Genomic DNA, 19,415 nt, shown 5'->3' with positions numbered 1-19,415 from the left:
TGTGTGAGCAGACTTGAGTGCCCTCAAAAATATTTTTTCTTTCGTGGTTAAAGTATGTGAACGCAAGTGTCGAGGGACAAAATTTGCCCCTACCATCGCGTATGTATTTTGGTTAACCGTGTGCCCGCAAGACATTTGAACTGTCTATTGGCTGCCTTGTCTGCTGGGAAGCTAAATTGTTTGGCTGAGTGGTACATTTCAGCAGAGGGCCGCAAATGAGCCATCTTATTCTATTGCCACATAGGGTTGATTGTTTGATTGATTGTAGGGTTTAACGCGCCGACGCAACGCAGGCAATGAGGCGCACTGTAATGGAGGGCTCCGGATTTATTTTGCCCACCTGGGGATCTTTAATGCGCGCCAAAATCTTGTACACAGGCGTTTTTGCTTTCCCCCTCCATCAGAAAAGCGGCCGCCGTGGCCGGGAATTGAACCCGCATCCTCGTGCTCAAAAGCACAACGCCTTAGCCGCAAAGCCACCGTGTGGTGGGTACATAGGGTGGGTATCTGAGTATGCAGATTATCCATATGTGTTGAACCCACTAAGCCACTGGGGCTGCCGGTACAGGGGTTAGATGTGCAAGTGAACCTGGTGACACTCTGGTGGCCTAGACTGAATGAAACCACGAGCTTGCATTATATCCAAGCACAGGCAGTGAAGGAAAATCAAGTCACGTGTGTCCAGGTTACAGAGGTGGTTGCAGCCAGTGAGCAAAACTTATCTTGCAACTCGTCTTGCAGTAGGCATGCCAACAGTGAGGGCTCTTGGAATTGTGATGCTACTGGCAGCAAGCCGTTAGCAAGGTGAAAAAAGACGTTTTTTTGCTTCAATGCTTCCAGAACTACTGGTAACTCGACGCTGTCGCAGCATTTTTGTTGTGTCTACCGTTGAATCATCAAACGATGTTTCCTTAGCAGCTCTTTGGTAATCTCGCGAAAGTGTCTGCAGAAGTGAAAATTTCTTTCAGTGCTTGTGTTATGTGTGATGCATTGCATTCGTAGCAGACATTCCCACCCCAGTAGCCTTTCTGAAGTAGCAGTTTTAATGCTCTAATGCCTGCCAAGCTGTCGTGCTGACTGTGTCCAAAGGTATCCACACCCTCGTTTCCTAAGGGTCATTCAACCCACCCATTGTTTTTAGTCTGCATTGGCATCCCATATCAGGGCTGGTTGTGCGGTGCTAGTTCGTGCCCACTACTTGGACTTGGTCTTGCATTTTGAACAGTACTTTTTGGTCATTTTTTTGGTGGACCATGCATGTCTGTGTACCTGCGTGTCTAAGAAACTTGGCCCTACACTACCACACACTGCTGTCATTTTCATTATTTCGCCCTCGTGAAGTTTTTGTGTGTGTGGAATGCAGGACACTTACAAGCTTGGGAAGCATCAGCGAAGCATTTCAATGCAAGTTCCATGAATATTTCAGTGATGTGGCACAGGGACATCGCTGCGGTAACGCCAACCCTCAAACTTGCTTAACACGCTAGAGAAACAAACTAAACTACGCCCGCAAGAACAACTTGAAGCCATGTAAAACACTTGAAAAACAAGTGCTGGTCAACCCTGAAACGGGCATGCACGTACATTCCGACGCCTCACTCTGGGAGTAATGGCTGCATATACTATGACTCAGTTCGCCAGCTGTAAGTGCCTCTAAAGTGTAGAACACAGAATGGCTTCAGAAAGCGAGCTTCAGACAACAAAAAACTTTTAAGCCTTGCTTTCAGACATACTACTACTATCTGAAAGCTGTGGTGTATCGCGGGTAGTGCGAGTGCCATTGCAGAGATTGGACGAGTCGCAGTGGCTTTGGGACTGCCGCTTTCCGTGGACATGCAGCTAAAGGACGTTTTAGGACCATGGACTTGTCCCAAACGTGCTTTACGGGCTACCAAAGCTCTGACCAGTCGCTGTGAATAACTCGCCGTCTCTGGGCGCATCAAGTTCTTGAACATCATCGCCATCATCTTCACCACATCATCAACTGGCGTAGCAAGTTTGGCATTTTAGGCCAGCTAACATCGCCAGACTTCATTAAAGATCTCTCTCTCTCTCTCTACAGAACACCTGTAGATTGCTCAAAACATCTGCGTCAGCAGTACACCCACCACATCACAGCCAAATGGTTCCTGAGCCGTGCCGCAGTCCTGGGGAAGAGATGTAGCCTCAATTACGAACCATCAATTCTTTGTTAGTGCACAAGGCGATTGCCCATTGTGCGACAAAGAAATCCGAGTGCCACTCCAGCAGCGAGAATGCTAGTCCAGTAGACACAACCTATGGGCAAGCTGAAACACTCGTAGAGAGCTGCCGAGGCAATGGATTTTCCGGCATCCTTATTTGCATTCATGCCTGTGTCGATATTGAATGGCCCTCTGGTCAATTGGCGCAGTAAGAGTTATGTGTTTGTTTCTACTTGACCGCTTGTATTTACTTGACTGCATGTATGAATGATGTCCCTGGCCAATAATGGACAGCGGTGTGGCGATTATAAAAATGGGAATTAAATTTATGCGGTCGGTGCGTGTCGGCAGTGTTCAAGGACTGTGATGCTGTTGGAATGAGCACTGATGTTTAAGTCTTTGTTGCAGCCCTTTTTTCTTTAGCCTATGCCTATCATGTGGTCAGTAGTATATGGTCATAGATTAAGCAGTTTTAAGTTAGCTTATGGCTGCTTGCCACCCAATCGAAGCCAACGTGCTCTACATGCCACCAACCATGGAACCTGTGAATGTGTAACATTTCCTGTGGACAAGCAAGGCATTTCGACCATCAGGGCCAAGAGGTGTTGGCAGATGGCACGAGCCAGACTCAGCTGTAACACCCTGACAACCTTCATGACTGGATCTACAGATGACACTGCAAATTTCTTCTCCTACATTCTGGATGCCACCCTGGACAAGTAATTACTCTCCACAAACCTTAAGGTGATGGGAATACTTTTAACAGCGAGAAGGAGAGAGAGGAGTAGTTTTAGAGAAAAAAGAAGGGGAGGAGCGCATGTTTCTTGAAGGATTTGGAGCAACCCATATTTCCTGTTCTGCTGTTTTTATGAGTATGGGGTAAAGCCTTGTGGCTGTTTTCAGCATCACACGCAGGTTGGTGGGAATATGCGACATCCAAAAACATTTGTCGTTTGGGTCTCGGAAATTTCAGAACTGGGTCTCGCACAAGCGCGCGTAGTGCTCACCAGTAACTCTGGTGCTCACTGCAACACGCGCGGTCTGCAAACTGTCAATTTTTATTGCACTGAAACATCAGCTATAAAAAATTTGCCGTACTATATTTTAAGCATAAAGTTTCACACAACTTTACGGTATAAAAACGCTTTTATTACTACAGAAAAATTATACACATACTAGCGCCACCACAAAAAATGTGGGTGATGGTGAACGAGGCTACGTCTGGCTACGTATTCAATATGGCGGCGCCCACTGCGCATTTGTGAGGTCTGCTGCTAGCTGCGTTGACAACGCGTGTTTCTCCTTCCAGGTGCTAGCGCGAAAAGAAGCGCCATGTCGGAAGAAACACTCGAATTCCACGAGATGGGCCTCGACGACCGTCTGCTAAAGGCGATCGCCAAGCTCGGCTGGGGAAAGCCCACCCCGATCCAAGAAAAGGCCGTCCCGCTCATCCTCGAGGGTAAGGACGTCTTAGCTCGTGCACGCACGGGCAGCAGCAAGACGGGCGGCTTCTGCCTGCCGCTGGTGCATCGTTTAATGCAGCACCGAAGCGACCAGGAACAAGCCACACGCGGCATCATTCTCGCGCCAACCAAGGAACTCTGCGGCCAGATTGCCCGGTGCGTCGTCCAGCTGTGCGGTTCGTGGTTGCGTTGCGTCGACGTCTCAGGTACCGCCGACCTCGCCATTCAGCGACCGCTGCTTGCCGAGCGGCCGGCGATCATCGTCGGAACGCCGTCTCGCGTGCTGGCTCACCTGAAGGCGGGAAATTTGACCCTAAAGCTCGAGCTGCTCGTCATCGACGAGGCCGACCTCGTTCTCTCTTTCGGACACGCACACGACCTCAACGAGCTGCTGACGCGACTTCCCAACAAATGTCAAACCGTGTTAACCTCGGCGACGCTAAGTCCCGAAGTCCTCGACCTCAAGCGCCTGGCGCTGCGCAACCCCGTGACACTGAAGCTACGCGAGGGTGAGGACGAACAGCAACGGCTCGCCCAGTACGTCATCCGCTGCGAGGAAGACGACAAGTTCGCCCTACTCTGCGCGCTCTTTAAACTGCGACTCATCGTTGGAAAGACCTTAATATTCGTCACCGCCGTCGACCGCTGCTTCATGGTCAAGCTCTTCCTCGAACAGTTCGGCGTCCGCTGCTGCGTCCTGAATTCGGAACTCCCCCTCTCCTCCCGCGCCTACATCCTGAACCAGTTTAATGAGGGCCGCTACGAGATCATGGTCGCCTCCGACGAGAAAGGCGTCGAGGCGCAGGAAAAGGGCCCCAAGAAGAAGCGGAACCAGGACCCCGAGTACGGCGTATGCCGCGGCCTGGACTTCCAGAACGTCGCCAACGTCATCAACCTAGACTTCCCCGCCACTGTCCAGGCCTACCAGCATCGTGTCGGGCGCACGGCTCGCGGAGACCGCAAGGGTACGGCCTTGTCGTTGGTCAAAGATAAGGAAGCTCATCTTTTAGATGCTGTCCAGAAGACCCTTCCGGAAGGTACGTTGAAGCCATATCTCTTCCGCATGGAGGAGATAGAGCCGTTTAGGTACAGAAGCAAAGACGCCCTCCGGGCCGTGACGCGAATTGCAGTGCGTGAGGCACGTCTGAAGGAGATCAAGACGGAGATGCTTTCGTCGGAGAAGCTGCAGTCCTTCTTTGAGGAGAACCCGAGGGAACGACAGTTGCTGAGGCATGACAAGGCGTTGCACATCATCAAGCATCAGCCTCACCTGAAACATCTTCCAGACTACATCATCCCGCCTACTCTTCAGCGGAGCCTCCAGAAAGAGGGTGGATCTAAGGCACCAGCGCCGCAACTGTCCAAACGACCCAAGTCTCGACAGGAGCGGGACAAGAAGTACGGAAAGCGTCCAAAGCGTAACGACCCGCTACAAACTTTCAGTTGTGATTGAAGTTGTAGTTTGTGGCTGTTCTTCAGGTTGTCTCGTTCTACCTGCCTACATCCAGCTTCCAGCCGAGAAAGAGGCAGAAGGTGAAAGTACTGCACCTCGGTCGTTGTTGACAACACCTGTGCATCCATCAGCAAAAAAGGTTCAAGTCATTGCAACGGTGAACCTACAGTTCCAATTCGTTTGCATTCAACTTGTTTCAATATGTTGAGCGCTTGCTAAGTGCTTGATTGTCAAATCTGGTTGGCGAGCCAAGTCTTGAATGGTTTGTAACAAACTTTGTGTAATAAACTTTGTTAACAAGTATAAACTACGATCTACCAAAAAAAGTCTGTTATGGTAACTTGCTTTTATGCTTAGGCACCTTAGGCACCACTGCAGCTGTTTCTACAGTTTGATTCCACTTGCATTATACATGGATTGGTCATTAGACTGATTGGGCAGTTGAAGAAAGCACTGTTTCTGGGTGGTTTTCAGTGCTCCATTATTTGAGGGCAAGCAGATCGCAGGCAAGGCAAAAGAAAACCGGAATGCTGCATTGACATGTTTGAAAATACTGCTGAAATGCTTTCAACATCTGTGTTCAGTCAGTAAGTAGTGCAGGGTAACGCAAACGATAGACAGCCTAGATGACAAAGGAAATAGAGATACCGTATTTTCTTGCGTATGTCCCGCCTCTGCATATAATCAGCACCCCCAACTTTCAGCCCGCCAGAAAAGAAAAAGAATCCTCGCGTATTGCCCGCACATTTGATACAGGAAAGGCTGCACCAAAGCTGCTGCTCAACCAACACATCACATACTATGTAGATAGAAAAAGCGTACATTTAGCACGTAGAATACACTGACTGCAAGGCGAAAGTCACAAAATTCAGTTCTTAGAGTGCGCTCGTCCTTGTTTATTTCTTCCTTGTCCTTGTATGTTTTGTGCAATCGCTGCTATGGAAGGCTTAGTCAGTGTTACTGCGTAGGAGCTTCATGCAACAATGAGCATTGCCGTGAAGCTGCACGAAAGGGAAAACCCCGCGTATTGTCCACACCCCTACTTTGCCACTGAAATTTTTGCATTTTTGGTGCGGGTTATACACGCGAAAATACGGCATGATCTAAGAATTGCATTGGCCAAAAAAATTTTTTTGTTGTTTTTTGGAATTTATTTCATGCAGCAACTACATTCATTTCTTTGAGATGACAATGTTGGGAAGTTACTGAACATTGACATTTTCTATGAATGAAGAGCCAGTCACCAAATTATCCACTTTCAAAGTACATGGTGCTGTTTAACTTATAACCTATGACTTAACTGGAAAGCTTTGATAGTTGGTCACATTGTTACTACAACCAGGGCCCTTCAATTGAAGGACTCTGCTAGAACCTTTGCCACGTACGAGTTATTCGAAGCAACACCATTACCACACCATTTTTGTCATACAGGTTATCTAAAGAATGCAGCAACCCTATTATGACAGTCAGTTCTTGTGCCTCTAGTTCAAATACACCGCAATATCTATTGTGTTGCAGCAAAGTTGTTTGCATGCTTTGTAGCTGCATCAGTAACAGTGCCATTGTGGCTGAGCCACTCAGCCGCATTATGCGATACAACTTGTTCGAAACCCAGAACACAGTCATTTTTTGTGATAACGAAGATTACGTAGATTACTAAGTGAAGATTACGTAGCCTCAAGGGGTCTAACCTGTGTCATATGTGCCTCATAGCTTGTGTAACATATCATAGCATCCACAAACTAGAACTGGAGTGTTGTAGCTACATTGATGCAGTTAGCTTCAACACAAGCAGTAGAAACAGATGCACGGTGCCACACATTTTGGTAATGCATAGGAAAGTTTAGCATTTTATTTTATCTCGGCTTCATGGTACCGTGTTTTCCAAAGCATTCTGTTGTTGATGTTGCGACTATGCTTCATGACCTGCCATTGCAGCGAAACTGACAAAATGGGCAAGGGCAGAAACCTATTTGCAACAGTGTTTTCTGTGGCTTTGATGGATATACCAGGTTCATTCTAAAGTTGCATCCAATTCTGCATCTAGCTGGAAAGCCCAAGCTCTGCTTTAGGTCATGAGACATTATGATCAGTAGCATCTACAAATGTGCCAAAGCCTTCGAGATTTTTTCCGCGGTCAAGTTTCAAGATTTTATAACTGTGAGCTCTTAATATTCCCGAAATACATCCCCAAACTTTGATCAGCATTAGTTCTGGCCCAATTTTTGTTTTGTTTCTTTAGGATGCTTACTTTTTCAACTTTGCCACTCTCTTGAGATGGCAGTTATGAGATTGTTTATATGCAAAATTACTCTAGTTTCAATGCACTGAAATAGTGATCACTGTTGACCCCTCCCCCACCTCTATGCAAATTGCTATTAGCCAACTTCTGATGCTAGGTTTAAACCTAGGTCTCAAAGAATTTGACACAAACTTTTCTCTAATCTCTTTTTACCGCAGCGTCAACATGGCTGTGGGTTGACAGGAGAGAGGTTGCAACTCGATGCACTTTTTTGCGTCACTTCTGGTGTTTGGCATAAAGATCTGACACCAAGCCAAAGGTCCGGCCAATCACATTTCATCGAGAATGGCTGTTCCTTCCAGCCTTTCTTCATAAATAGATCTTGGAACGTTAGTTTCTGCCGCATCGGAGATCGCCCTCAGCTGATGCCCTGCCACGGTGGGGCACCCAGGTCGGGGCACGAATGGCGCCCTTCTGTGCACTGGATGTCGTGTGTGGGTGCACTGGTGTCGCACTGCTGGAATCCGTTGCTTGACCGGCAGCGAACGCCTGGTGCCCGGCCCTCGAGCCAGTAGGTCCGCATATCCCCCTTGCCCTATCAGAGCACGCAACAGGAAGAAAGATGGAAAACAGTGAACTCGGAGAAGGTGGCATTCCTTTTCAATGACTGAACGATTTCAGCTTATGTAATGGACCTTCGCTTCATACTGATATGCACATTCACTACTCTTATACCCACGCATTGATGCTCCTGGTTCGTGGTTCTTTGTGGACAATGTAAACAAAAGCGGACCTTCTCAGCTTGCTGCTTGATTGTATGCGATTGCAAGTGAGACTTTATTGAAATTGAATCACTTCATGGGAGTGGTAACTATAATTGCTACATAAAAAAATTAAAGCCGTTCCACTACACGTGAAAGCTGTCGAAAGTGCAGAGCAGTGATTCGCCATAATGGGCTGTAGCGCCGTTATCTGGTCACTGCTACCACCCAATGCAATTCAGATGTCTCTCATTGAAACAAACTGAAACTCCGCCAGCGGGAGTTCTGTTCTTTTTCTGCTTGCTTTTTCTCCCCCACCTCCCCGCGCTGCACTTCCACTTCTTTTCGCTTACTATCGTAAAAACCAACCCAACGAGCATTCCTAACTAAATGAATGCCGGCGCTCCCGGTTAATCACGTATATTTTGCCTCAAATGTACCTGCAGTTTTCTTTGCGCTATACAACGGGGAGATGTACGGCAAGCGCCAGCGGTTCACAAGTTTCGAACGCTTGTGACTAAATAAACTGCTTGGCTTTCGAAGCCTCTGTGGGACGCTGCGACAACAGAACGCTGTGTGGCTCTACTTGGGTCCAGCGAGCGAGCTACGACGACAAGGCGAGCCCCTAAAGTGCTCTGCACTTAAAGGAAATGTGCGTGCGGGACAAAAATTTACCTTGATGTAGACTAGCCCCCTCTCCTCCAGGATGTAGCCTCCTGCTTTCTCCAGTAGCATTTTGCAGCTCTCGCTGCAGTGGATCTTCAGTGCTGAAATGACAAGCGGTTCGCTCAATTTCAGAGTACGCCACATTTACACAGTGTACAGTTACATCAAGTGATGCTTACAATCGCATCAAGTGAGTGATATTGCTGAAGCTATTCCTCATTAATTAGTGTGAAGTGAAATTCACCTCAACATGCCACATTCTCTATTGCATCACGAGTTCATCGCACAAAAAAATTCCCCCGCATTTCCCCGAGGGGGAGAATGTGAAAGTGCGAATGCACGGTTGTCGGCCCGCTTGCGGCGCTTGCGCTCGGCCCCCGCAGCCCACCGCCTCGCCGCCTTCTCTTCCATCTCTTCCATCGGGTTTGTAGTATCACGTGTACACCACGCAGTTATCAAGCCGCTATAACGCCGCTGAGTCGCCAACGCACGCTGCTGACGACGTAGTTTGAATGCGTTAAAGATATAAGGCGCGTCACTAACGCTGATATCACGTCGCGTCCGTGGCTTGGTCGGTAGAGCGTCGCGCTGCGGCCGCAAATTCCGCGGATCGAAACCTGGCGCCGGATGCTGTTTCTTTATAGAGGAGCACTGCGGACGCCGATGCCGCCGCCGACGCTGGCGGTGGATGGTTTGGGGTCGCTTATAAAGTGCATTCGCACTTAAAATGAAGGAAACTCACTCTAGCACGCAAGACTTGGAGGTAGCGAAGCTGCATGCAACGTGCACGACCATCATGAAGGTCCATGATTGCAGCCGATTTGCTTCTTCTTCGCTGCCCCAATGGCCTTTACTCCACCATTGTTGCTATAGGTGCGAGCTTCTTTCATTTTTTGGGGAGTAGTTTGAACATCGCCTTGGATGCGTGTACGCTATGACGTGTCTTTCTCGTTCCGAGCAAGTGTTGCCACGATTACGGCCAACGCTGGAGTCTTTTTTGGCCAATCCTCCTAGGTGGGTATGCTTGGCTTGACAGGCGCGCGCAGGGGACGCTGGGCGGTCGTCGCGAGGCACGCACGCACGAGCGCTAGGCATTTTCTTGGTTTTGTTGACTGCCGGTAGGTCGCCGCGATGCCCGCGCTCGCGTGCGCGCACTTGGCAATTTCTTGGTATTTTAAATGCGAACACGAAAAATTACTATTGCTGTTAAAGTGTAAGGGAGAACAAAGACGAATTTTGCCATCTGCAGTGCATGCAGAACATTTTGCTGCACCTAGGCTGTAGTAAAGTTTTTTGTGGATGTAGTACTTGCCTATCTTCCTGTATTAGACTACGCTTTTGTGGGTGTCCTTTTTATTATGTGATGCCAGCGCGTGATGTGAGAGCACTGCAGAAAAAAAATGTATGGAATGTAGGGAACTCTCTGCAGGTCATGTATTTGATACCCCTGCTATGAGCAACTGCTTAATCACTATTGTGTTACACTGTTACACCGTTGGAACCCGAGTCATCGTAACTGGCCTTCAAGGTGTTGAAAAATGTCAGCAAACGTAGCACCCAATTAAGCAACCACCGGACGTCCGTCGGCCGGCCACCGTACGTCCATTCCGGCTCTAGCGGACGCCCGTTTTAGTGCGGATGGACGTACCATGTACGTCCGACATCGGATGTATTTTGGATGTTCAGTAAAAATTTCCAGAATCGCATAACGAGAAGTTCCTAAAATGAATACTGCAGTGCACGAGGCCAACACACTACCGGGCATGCCCGGTAGTGTGTTGCCTGTCTGCAGACAGGCAGACAGGTGAACACAGTGAACTTGCTTCACATATATGATTCGTTAGCGGTTCTCCATTCTTATATATCAAGCTTCTCCAAACAGATAACCGTTGGAGACGGTGAGCTGCTTCAAAAAAGTAAAAAAAAAGACTTAATTTTAGAAATATGCAGATGAAACTTGCAATATCCAAGTCAGGGTGTTGACGTACAAAATGTTTTAAATTGAAAAGCAAAGTAGCTGTTTCGTTTTTGCTTTTATATTGAATTTAAGCCGGCATTTGATGCTTCTTAGTAACTTTGTACGTCCATTGGGGGATGTCATTCGGACTTGTACATCCGTGTCTGAATGTCCGCTGTACGTCCGAGGCTGTACATCCAAACATGGACGTACAGGGGCCGTCCAAGCTGGGCATTGGATGTTCGGCACTCAGTGTAAATTGGATGGTAGAATGGTGCCTTACACGCTTATTTTTACAGAGCAGCTGTTGGCAGCTGTTAACCCTGATTGCGATGCTGTGATAGAAAATGTGCTCTGCCGAATCCCGCAGCTGCGCCTCATCTGAAATAGAGTGCGAGAGTGTGCCCTTTCCCGTCTTCTCGATAGGGCGCACCCTGACGTAGCTTGCGTGCTACCGCAGCAAAAGTTACTCCTCCACGCTCCTCCCGGGAGGAGTGCGCGCGCCGTAGCGGTGGCAGGTGTTCAGTCACATGAGCTTTCATTTGAACTGTGGCGTGCATCTCTTGAACTAACAAATGGGGCGAGCGAAGAGGGTGCCAGACCGTAAAAAAAATGGCGCAGCTTCCACTAGTGGTACAAAACTGGAGAAACAGCTAGCAGAGCTGGCGGCCCATTTCCCCTCAAAGTTCTCCACTACTGGCAAACCCGACTGTTTTGGCCGCAGCCTTTTAAATCTCCCACAGTGAACCGCGTTAGCACGCGCTAGAACCGGCGGCAACCGGCTGCGCGAACTCGGCCACTCGGCATCTGTGCTCCCCACTTCAGGCGCGAACGCACGTGAACTGGTGAGGAGAACAGCACACGAGAGGTCACGCCACGAACGCTGGGCAGAGGGTTCTCGAAGGTCGAGCTGGCTGACACCGGGCGCTACTCCCAAGGCGCACGTTCACGTGCACTCAGTATTTTTCTTGCTAGTTTTTTTTTCTGGTAACGCTCGACGGCGGCGCTAAAGCTTAAACAGCTATGCTGTTAAAAGAGTACTGGGGGCGCTGAAGTGTTCGCAGTTTTGAAAAAAAAAATATTGACAACTGTGCAAGAACAAATTGATGGTGTGTACACCACGCAGAAACTGCATTACCCTGCAGCCCCGGCCCAATGGTTTATCCAGAATTTCGATTTTGGGCAGTGTCGAATTCCTTCTGGGGGGTGTGTTGGGGGCGGGGCTGTGTGTGTGTGTGGGGGGGGGGGAGCGTATAAATTCTTGGGCAGGGTGTTCGTGGTTATGGAATCTTTATTTTTTTAATTGGGAGGGGGTGTGTTGGGGGGGGGGTGCATAAATCCCTGCCCCGGACAGCGGTGTGTGAAGTTTTGCTATGCTCATTCTCAAACCAGTGGTGGCGCACAGGTACGCAATTCAATGTCAGATGCAAAATACATAGCAGGGCCGCATAGCAGCAGCTCATTGTCGGCCGCAAAATCACAATTAGATGTCATTCGTAACATCTCACGTCCAACATAGCTGCGCTGCCATTTCCGTGGCGTCGTATCGAAACTTCGTTTTATCTAGAATGCTTTTTGCATATAGTGTATTTACTTTCTAAAGGGCTACGGCCCACACCATTCTCTACGTGTTACCCTTCCAGTGAGCATGTCAGTGATTACATCCCTTGTGTCATGAGATTCTGCTGCTTCTTACGTGTTCCTGTTGACTCCATCCGAGACGCCGTGTTGACGGTGTCGCCAAAGAGGCAGTAGCGAGGCATCTTGCTTCCGACGACACCAGCACAGACAGGACCTGCGTTGAAACAGTGGATCTAAGTGCTGCCATTTGCTTTTAGGTTTAATGTTTGTAGTTCAACTCTGTTCTATTCTTATCCTCGCCGCTCGCAGTCCTAAGCTATATCTATAACAGTACCTTGTCTGCCCATAATCTTCTCAAACAAAGATCCTTCTAACCTGAACGCAAGCATGTAAATTGAATTTTTAACATTTGACAACACACAAATCCTATACCCTGTTCCCCTAATTAGAGTGCATGGAGGCTTTCTCGAAGTTGGCACTAGAGATGCCGGTGAAAAATAGGCAGTACGGGTAGTATGCACTTGAATTTCGCTTCTAATTGTATCAAGGGGAACAGCCACGTGCCCACACACACACAGCCAGGGAGACTTCAGTTAATAGACAAGCTCAGCAGTTCACGAACTTCTCAAGAATTCACGCCATTGAAATAATTCGTTGGTGACTGGTTCTGTTGTATGACAATTTTCAATAATGTCATATTTTGGGTAAGTTATTGGCAGATTGCCCTAGCAAAAATTTCAATAGGAATTTGAGTTGTTCTAATAGAAATACTGTATTGGTTCCATAGGTCAGGCTATCGGTTCTATTTAAGTATCTATAGGGCCAATACAAAATCTATTGCCTGATAGAGCCACATGTATTGGTGCAATAGACCAATTGGTATTAGTTACATTAGTCTAATAGACCAACAGCTATTGGTTGTATCAGCCTAATAGACAAATACAGATGTCTATTGGTCAAATACATTTTCCACTGCTACTGGGTTACAGGCACTGACAAAAAATTTAGTTAGCTTTTTGAGCACAACTGGAGGTTCTGTCGTCATTTGGAGCTTCAATTAGAAGTTTCATTTCCACTTGTAGGTCCAATATCTGCGTATTTCTAAGGCTTATTTAAAAATCAATCTTACCTCAAAAGAAGAATCTGTCCCCTCCCTACCCAGACAACACAAACACATCCTCAAGATGTTTTAAGCATGTCCTACTGAGGACATTATGACGTCCTGGGGACAATGTCCTGAAACAATACTCAAGTGATCCTATTGTCCGGCCTCAGTATGTCCGCTGGACATCCTAAAGTGGGCACCCGAGGATTGCCTCCGCGCATTTTAGTTATGTCGCTGTCAAACAGGAAGGGAATTAATGCCGCCAAAGAATAGCCCTACCCGAGTGCAGGCCCACGCGGAGCATGAGCCTCTCCTGCGGCCTGTGCCGGATCCGGAAGTGACGCACGCGGCGCAGCAGGTGCAGCGCCATGGACGCCACCTGGGAGGCGTGCGCCACTCGCGGGTGCCGCGCCAAGCCCCCGACCACCATGTATGCGTCCCCGATGGTCTCCACCTTGTACACGGCGTAGTGGTCGATCACCGCGTCGAAGCACGTGTACAGCTCGTTCAGAAGCTCCACCACCTGCAGGGGGCGCATACAGTGATGACGTCACAACCATTAGCGGTAACGGGCACGTGGTAATCAACAGAGCGACTAAATGAGGGACGAGGGCAAGCGTGCGGCAAGACAAGGGTGGAACAGATGGCCAATCATCGGCACTGGGAATCGGGAAAAATGCCACAGTGCAAGAAACAATACAAGCTTGGTTTATTAAAAAAAACTATTTTGTCCCGATAACAGTACTACCAATTTTATCCCAAACTTTAGACTTATAATTGGGATATGAACGGAAAACGCATCAAGCAGTGGAAACTCCACAGCTACTTTCGGCGATTTCTCTGACGTCACAAAATCTTGATTGTGCGATTGGTGGCCGCTGGCCTAAGACACCACCAAAACACGACTGGGAAATTGCCGTGAGGCCCGTAGTTCCATTTTATCATATTACTTGAAGGGTGGCATGCTGTTAATTACACACTGATAAGCATAACAGGTCACCCATAACAGGTCACCCATAACAGGGTCACTCCTGCCCGTGTACCACGTAACGATGGCGCGAAATTTGAAAGTTGTTCACTATTCTCTGCATTTCTTTTCGGTTAAAATAGAGAGTTTTAGTATAGCGGAAAGCACCACTTTAGCGCGCCCATAGCGTTAGCGGGCACGCTAACCGTAGCATAACGAGGCGCTATCCGTTCGCGATTGCGGCCCGCAAAACGTTAACGCTACAGCTAAAACGCTATACTAAAACTTCCTAATAACACCTTTCGCGGCTGGAATGGAGTTGAATGAGCTACCAGAGTCTGGTTCCTTCAAATTGAACGAAGTTGTATTTTGTCTTACGGCCCTTTTAAAGAACGACGTTCACACATGAAGGGAGTTGCAACACTAGCTGCTACCACTTGCCACTCGTATGAAAAACTTGCGGTGCGAGTGCTTGTACTGCCCGCTAAGTCGCGCCGTCAGTCATTTAGGGAAGAAAGCCACCGCCCGTGGAGTGCATCACAAAACGTTGCGATTGGCTACCAGGAGTCGAAAGAGAACAGGCTCTTTAGCAATCTTAGCTCAAGAATTTTTAGAAACCATTGACCTAATGATACGCCAACTATCTCGATGTGGTTTGCTGCACATTTTTACCCCTTCAGGCCGAAAGTGCATTTGGAAATCAAGCGCAGCAGAAAACGTCTCTTAGAATGACTACAAAATCAGCAAGTTGGTATCGGTTCGCGGCGAAAAACGGCGCGAAAGCGCACGCACTTCGGAAAAAGGAAACGGACAACACGGGCACAGGTTTAAACTACTTTTTAATGAAATGAACAAGCTATTGAGAGAGTCGAAGACTCGCGAAGGAGAGAAAGAGAGAGAGAGAGAGAGAGAGAGAGAGAGAGAGAGAGAGAGAGAGAGAGAGAGAAAACAACTTTATTTAGCCACACAAAATTGCGGCGACTACGTGCCGGATGGGGTGGTTCCCTCTCACGGGACCCATATGCTTCTTCGGCTGGCTGGCCCCTGGAGATCAGGACGAGCTGGTCTTCCAAGGCGGGGCTGGTTAGCAAGGTCTCCCATCGCTCGTTAAGGGGTGTGGGAAGGGTGGTGGAGGGTTGGGTAAGGGGTGGTGGGGATGGTCCGGGGCTGGTTAGCAAGGTCTCCCATCGCTCGTTGAGGGGTGTGGGAAGGGTGGTGGAGGGTTGGGTAAGGGGTGATGGGGATGGTCCGGGGCTGGTTAGCAAGGTCTCCCATCGCTCGTTAAGGGGTGTGGGAAGGGTGGTGGAGGGTTGGGTAAGGGGTGGTGGGGATGGTCCGGGGCTGGTTAGCAAGGTCTCCCATCGCTCGTTGAGGGGTGTGGGAAGGGTGGTGGAGGGTTGGGTAAGGGGTGGTGGGGATGGTCCGGGGCTGGTTAGCAAGGTCTCCCATCGCTCGTTAAGGGGTGTGGGAAGGGTGGTGGAGGGTTAGGTAAGGGGGGGGATGGTCCGGGGCTGGTTAGCAAGGTCTCCCATTATCGCTTGTTAAGGGGTGTGGGAAGGGTGGTGGAGGGTTGGGTAAGGGGTGGGGGGATGGTCTCGGTGAAATCGAACTCTCCGATGACGTGCCGGAGCGTGCCCAATTGCCCACAGAAGCTTTCTCGTACCTCTCGGGGTACATTCTGCTTTGGAGATAGGGAACGGTTTACTCCGAGAGCTGAGGACCCAGGAAGAACTCATCAGGAAGCGGCGGTGATGATGATTCGGGAAGCCGAGAAGATAAAAATGAGGTGGCGACGATAGCCCGTCCTACAGAGCATGGCGATTGTCTTCAGGACTGGTAGGTTATTCTGGGGCTCACATCATAGGTAGCGTGGTAAAAAAAAACACAGATAAACCAGTAAACCAAAAGCGAAAAGCAATCTTGAACATTCCTCACTCTCTCCCCCGATCATTATTGTGACATGCCCAACCATGAAGCAGCAAAATATCGCTTTTCACTCTCTGTGGGAGCCACTGAAGACTGTCTCACGCAGCAAGAAAACATGGTTTATCGGTAATTACACATTTCCGGTCATTTTGAAATTATTTACACTGGTGACGCAACACCTCACTTTGTGCCGGCTGGGAGCAGCAAGCGATGCTAGAAGTGTTACGCCGGTTTATGACGTGAACTGCGCACTTTGGCGCACCAAAATTGCACTTGTGGAAGCCACAAGTGCTATTTCTGGCTTAAGGAGGCGGTGTGGGCAGACGTTTCTGAATCATCTGCATCTGAGGACATTGCTGCAGCTTTGTCTTAAAGTTGGCTTTGTCGCGAAGCATTTTTACACGGAACGACACGCCCAAGCACATTGATTTACCGAGTTAGAGTTCTGCCATAGCGCACACGCTATATGCGGCAAAATGCAGAAGTGGCTGCGAAACATTTTGTATGGAGAGGCCATGAAGACAAAATGTAAGCTCAGTCCATTAAGACATGGCTCTTAATCAGAACAATTTCTTTTAATTTTTACGTAAACTCTGTAGAAATTCCCAGTCTTGGTGTTTTTTCCCCGCTGATTACAAATAGGCCATTATTTATTGAGTCAGTCAATCAGTTGCCAAGATAACAAGCGATAATTAGTATTTTTTGCACAAAAAATAGACAAAACAGTGTTGGTAATAAAACTGTAATCTTTATATTTTCCAACACTATGAACCCTGCTTAGTGCAATAAGAGAATCGGTTGTTCGATGCAGTGCTTGTACTTAAATTTACAGCTCATTAAATTTTGGCGTTTGAAATGGGCTATCAAAATTGTTCCTTGCCATTGGTGCCACCAAAGCTTAATGAGCTGTAAAATTAGGTCCAAGCGGTGCATCAAACAACCGATTCTCTTATTGCATTAACCAGGGTTCATAGTATTGGAAAATATAAAGATTACAGTTTTATTACCAACACTGTTTTGTTTAGTGTTCCTCCAAAAAAGGCTAATTATCAATTGTCTCGGGAAATAATTGACTGATTCAAAAAATAATGCCACATATGAAATCAGGGGGAAAAATCAGCAAAACTGGCAAGTTTCAAAGAGTTTACTTCATAATTGAAAGGAGCTGTTTTAAAAGCAATGTCCTCTCTTAAAATGTCTGTTTTGTCCCCGCAATACTAATTTTTTTCGCGAACTTCGAAGAAATAATCGAGATAGTAGAGAAAAGACATCAAGCAGTAACGACTTCCCACCCACTTTGCGCCTGTTTCTCTGTGACGTCACAGAACCTTGTTTGTGCGATTGGCGGGCACCGACCTCAACCACCGCCAAGAAACAGGACTGGGCGAGTGTAGCGGGGCCTCTAATTTCGTTTGATCGAATCACTTGAATGCTGACGTGCAGTTACTGATGAAGAATTTTAGTGCCGGCCCATAACACGTCACTCCTGCTCACATTACGTCACTATGGCGCGAAATTTGTAAGTTTTTAAACCCTACTTGCGTCTTTCTCGGTTAAAAAATGTCTTTTGTGGCTGTAATAAAGTTGAAGCTGCGAAAGTCCAGTTCTTTCAAACTGAACAACGCTGTATTTTGTCTTCGCGGCCCTTTTAAAAACCTTCTGGTGTCATTCGGCGCCAACGCGGAAAGTTATCGGGGGAAGACTGATATCCATAAAATTGTGCCAGGTTAGCTTGCGCTGTGCCTGCAAATCTTTTCCCCGGGGGTCATTCGGACACATCAAAATCGTTGAGCCCGTTTCCTAGGCTTCCCAAGAGATGCCAAAACACGACGTGCAGCCGCCAACCACAATCGTAAAGTTGATAAGCGTTTCCGCGTGGGCTCAACGAGGAAATACGTCTGTCTGTCTGTCTGTCTGTAACGATTTGTATGTCACACTCTCGCCGCTTAAGAAAGTGCTATCAATAAAACCACATTTGTATTTTATGCTTAGATATCAAATTGTTTACATTGCGCTAAAAGACGTCTTTCCAGCGACGCCTGTGCGTAGAGCAGTGAAGACGACTATAAAGGAGATCGGTGTACAGCGCTTTGTAAGAAACATGGGGTGTTATAAAAGTACCTATTAAAAACCCTAGGGCCGTTATACTCTCGTGTACGAGTTCTCGTACTCACCATAAGGATGACCTGCCAGCAATTCACTGGAGTGTATCAGTAAAGACGACTTTGAAGGCGCTCGGTGTATACAGCAGAGCTGCATGCGCACACATTCATCTGACAATTGCCTCACGGAAGTTTCTGGAATATATTCCGGTCGGCCTCCTCAATCAAATCTGTCAGCGTCAAAACGTGACTATACTCGGGAACAAGTTATGAACGGCAACAGCACTAGTACGGTATCACTCCGCCTAAGCGACGGACCCGGATGTCAACGGGCGCGCGCGTTTTGAAAGGGCACTGCTATGAATGCGTGATATCGTCTGCCTTTTCTCACGTAGTTTGTCGTTGATGCAGTAGTTCATAAGCGTATTAAGTCCATAAAAATCACGGAGACGGCTCGTGCCATGTTCAAAATACTCCTAATAACGCACTACTTGCGCTGCACGGAGTAACATCCGGCTGCGCTGATGAGGCACAGCGGAAACTTCCGTTGCCGTTTTGAATAGGGTTGCCACCTTCCCCAGAAAAAAAAAACCGACCCTTCGGGGGGAGGGGGGGGGGGGGCGTGGTACAAAAAATGTTAATTTGTGTTGAAAAAACGACTCCATGTTTTTGACATGCAGTAACCTATTTATTGTAGCGCTTTCCTAGAGAGGAATGAACATAACCTTTCTACTGAAATTGATTGAGAGCTTGGCTGTTGCACTGTATGTGCTTTACTGAAAAGTAACCGCGGCGACAGCATTTCGTTGTTTTGTTCCTCCCTTACGTCCCCCTCCATCTCAGGCAGCGTGCTCGCCCGCGTATTTTCTCTGCTCGCGTGTCTTTGCGTAGCTTGTCGACACATATTTATCCTCTTAGTTGTTGAATTGACGCTTATAGAACGCCAAAATGGACATAATCACGGCACGAGGGCCAAAAAACCGGCCAATGACGGCCGGTTTTTAGTATG

At 48.0% G+C, this 19,415-nt stretch overlaps 1 protein-coding gene and 1 pseudogene across 1 annotated transcript in view; one reads left to right on the top strand and one right to left on the bottom strand.

Moving 5' to 3' along the window:
* Window positions 1-3,285: 3,285 nt before the first annotated feature.
* Window positions 3,286-5,730, top strand: LOC144165691 (putative ATP-dependent RNA helicase DDX56 pseudogene; annotated as a pseudogene).
* Window positions 5,731-7,041: 1,311 nt separating this feature from the next.
* LOC144165680 (guanylate cyclase 32E-like) overlaps window positions 7,042-19,415 on the bottom strand; it is a 64,433-nt gene continuing 52,059 nt past the window's right edge. The window contains exons 21-24 of the mRNA XM_077695490.1: window positions 13,691-13,934; window positions 12,422-12,520; window positions 8,778-8,869; window positions 7,042-7,936 (exon numbers count right to left, since the gene is read on the bottom strand). Of these exons, the coding sequence (XP_077551616.1) occupies window positions 7,760-7,936; window positions 8,778-8,869; window positions 12,422-12,520; window positions 13,691-13,934 (612 nt within the window). The 3' untranslated portion in view covers window positions 7,042-7,759. The remainder of the gene's footprint in view (window positions 7,937-8,777; window positions 8,870-12,421; window positions 12,521-13,690; window positions 13,935-19,415) is intronic.

The sequence above is a fragment of the Haemaphysalis longicornis genome, unplaced genomic scaffold (assembly GCF_048455015.1).
Source record: "Haemaphysalis longicornis isolate Haplotype H1 unplaced genomic scaffold, Haemaphysalis longicornis Haplotype H1 scaffold_147, whole genome shotgun sequence".
In the NCBI taxonomy this organism is placed as follows: domain Eukaryota; kingdom Metazoa; phylum Arthropoda; class Arachnida; order Ixodida; family Ixodidae; genus Haemaphysalis; species Haemaphysalis longicornis.
The sequence above is the reverse complement of the archived record's forward strand: the minus strand, read 5'-3'. Positions and strand labels throughout refer to the sequence as shown.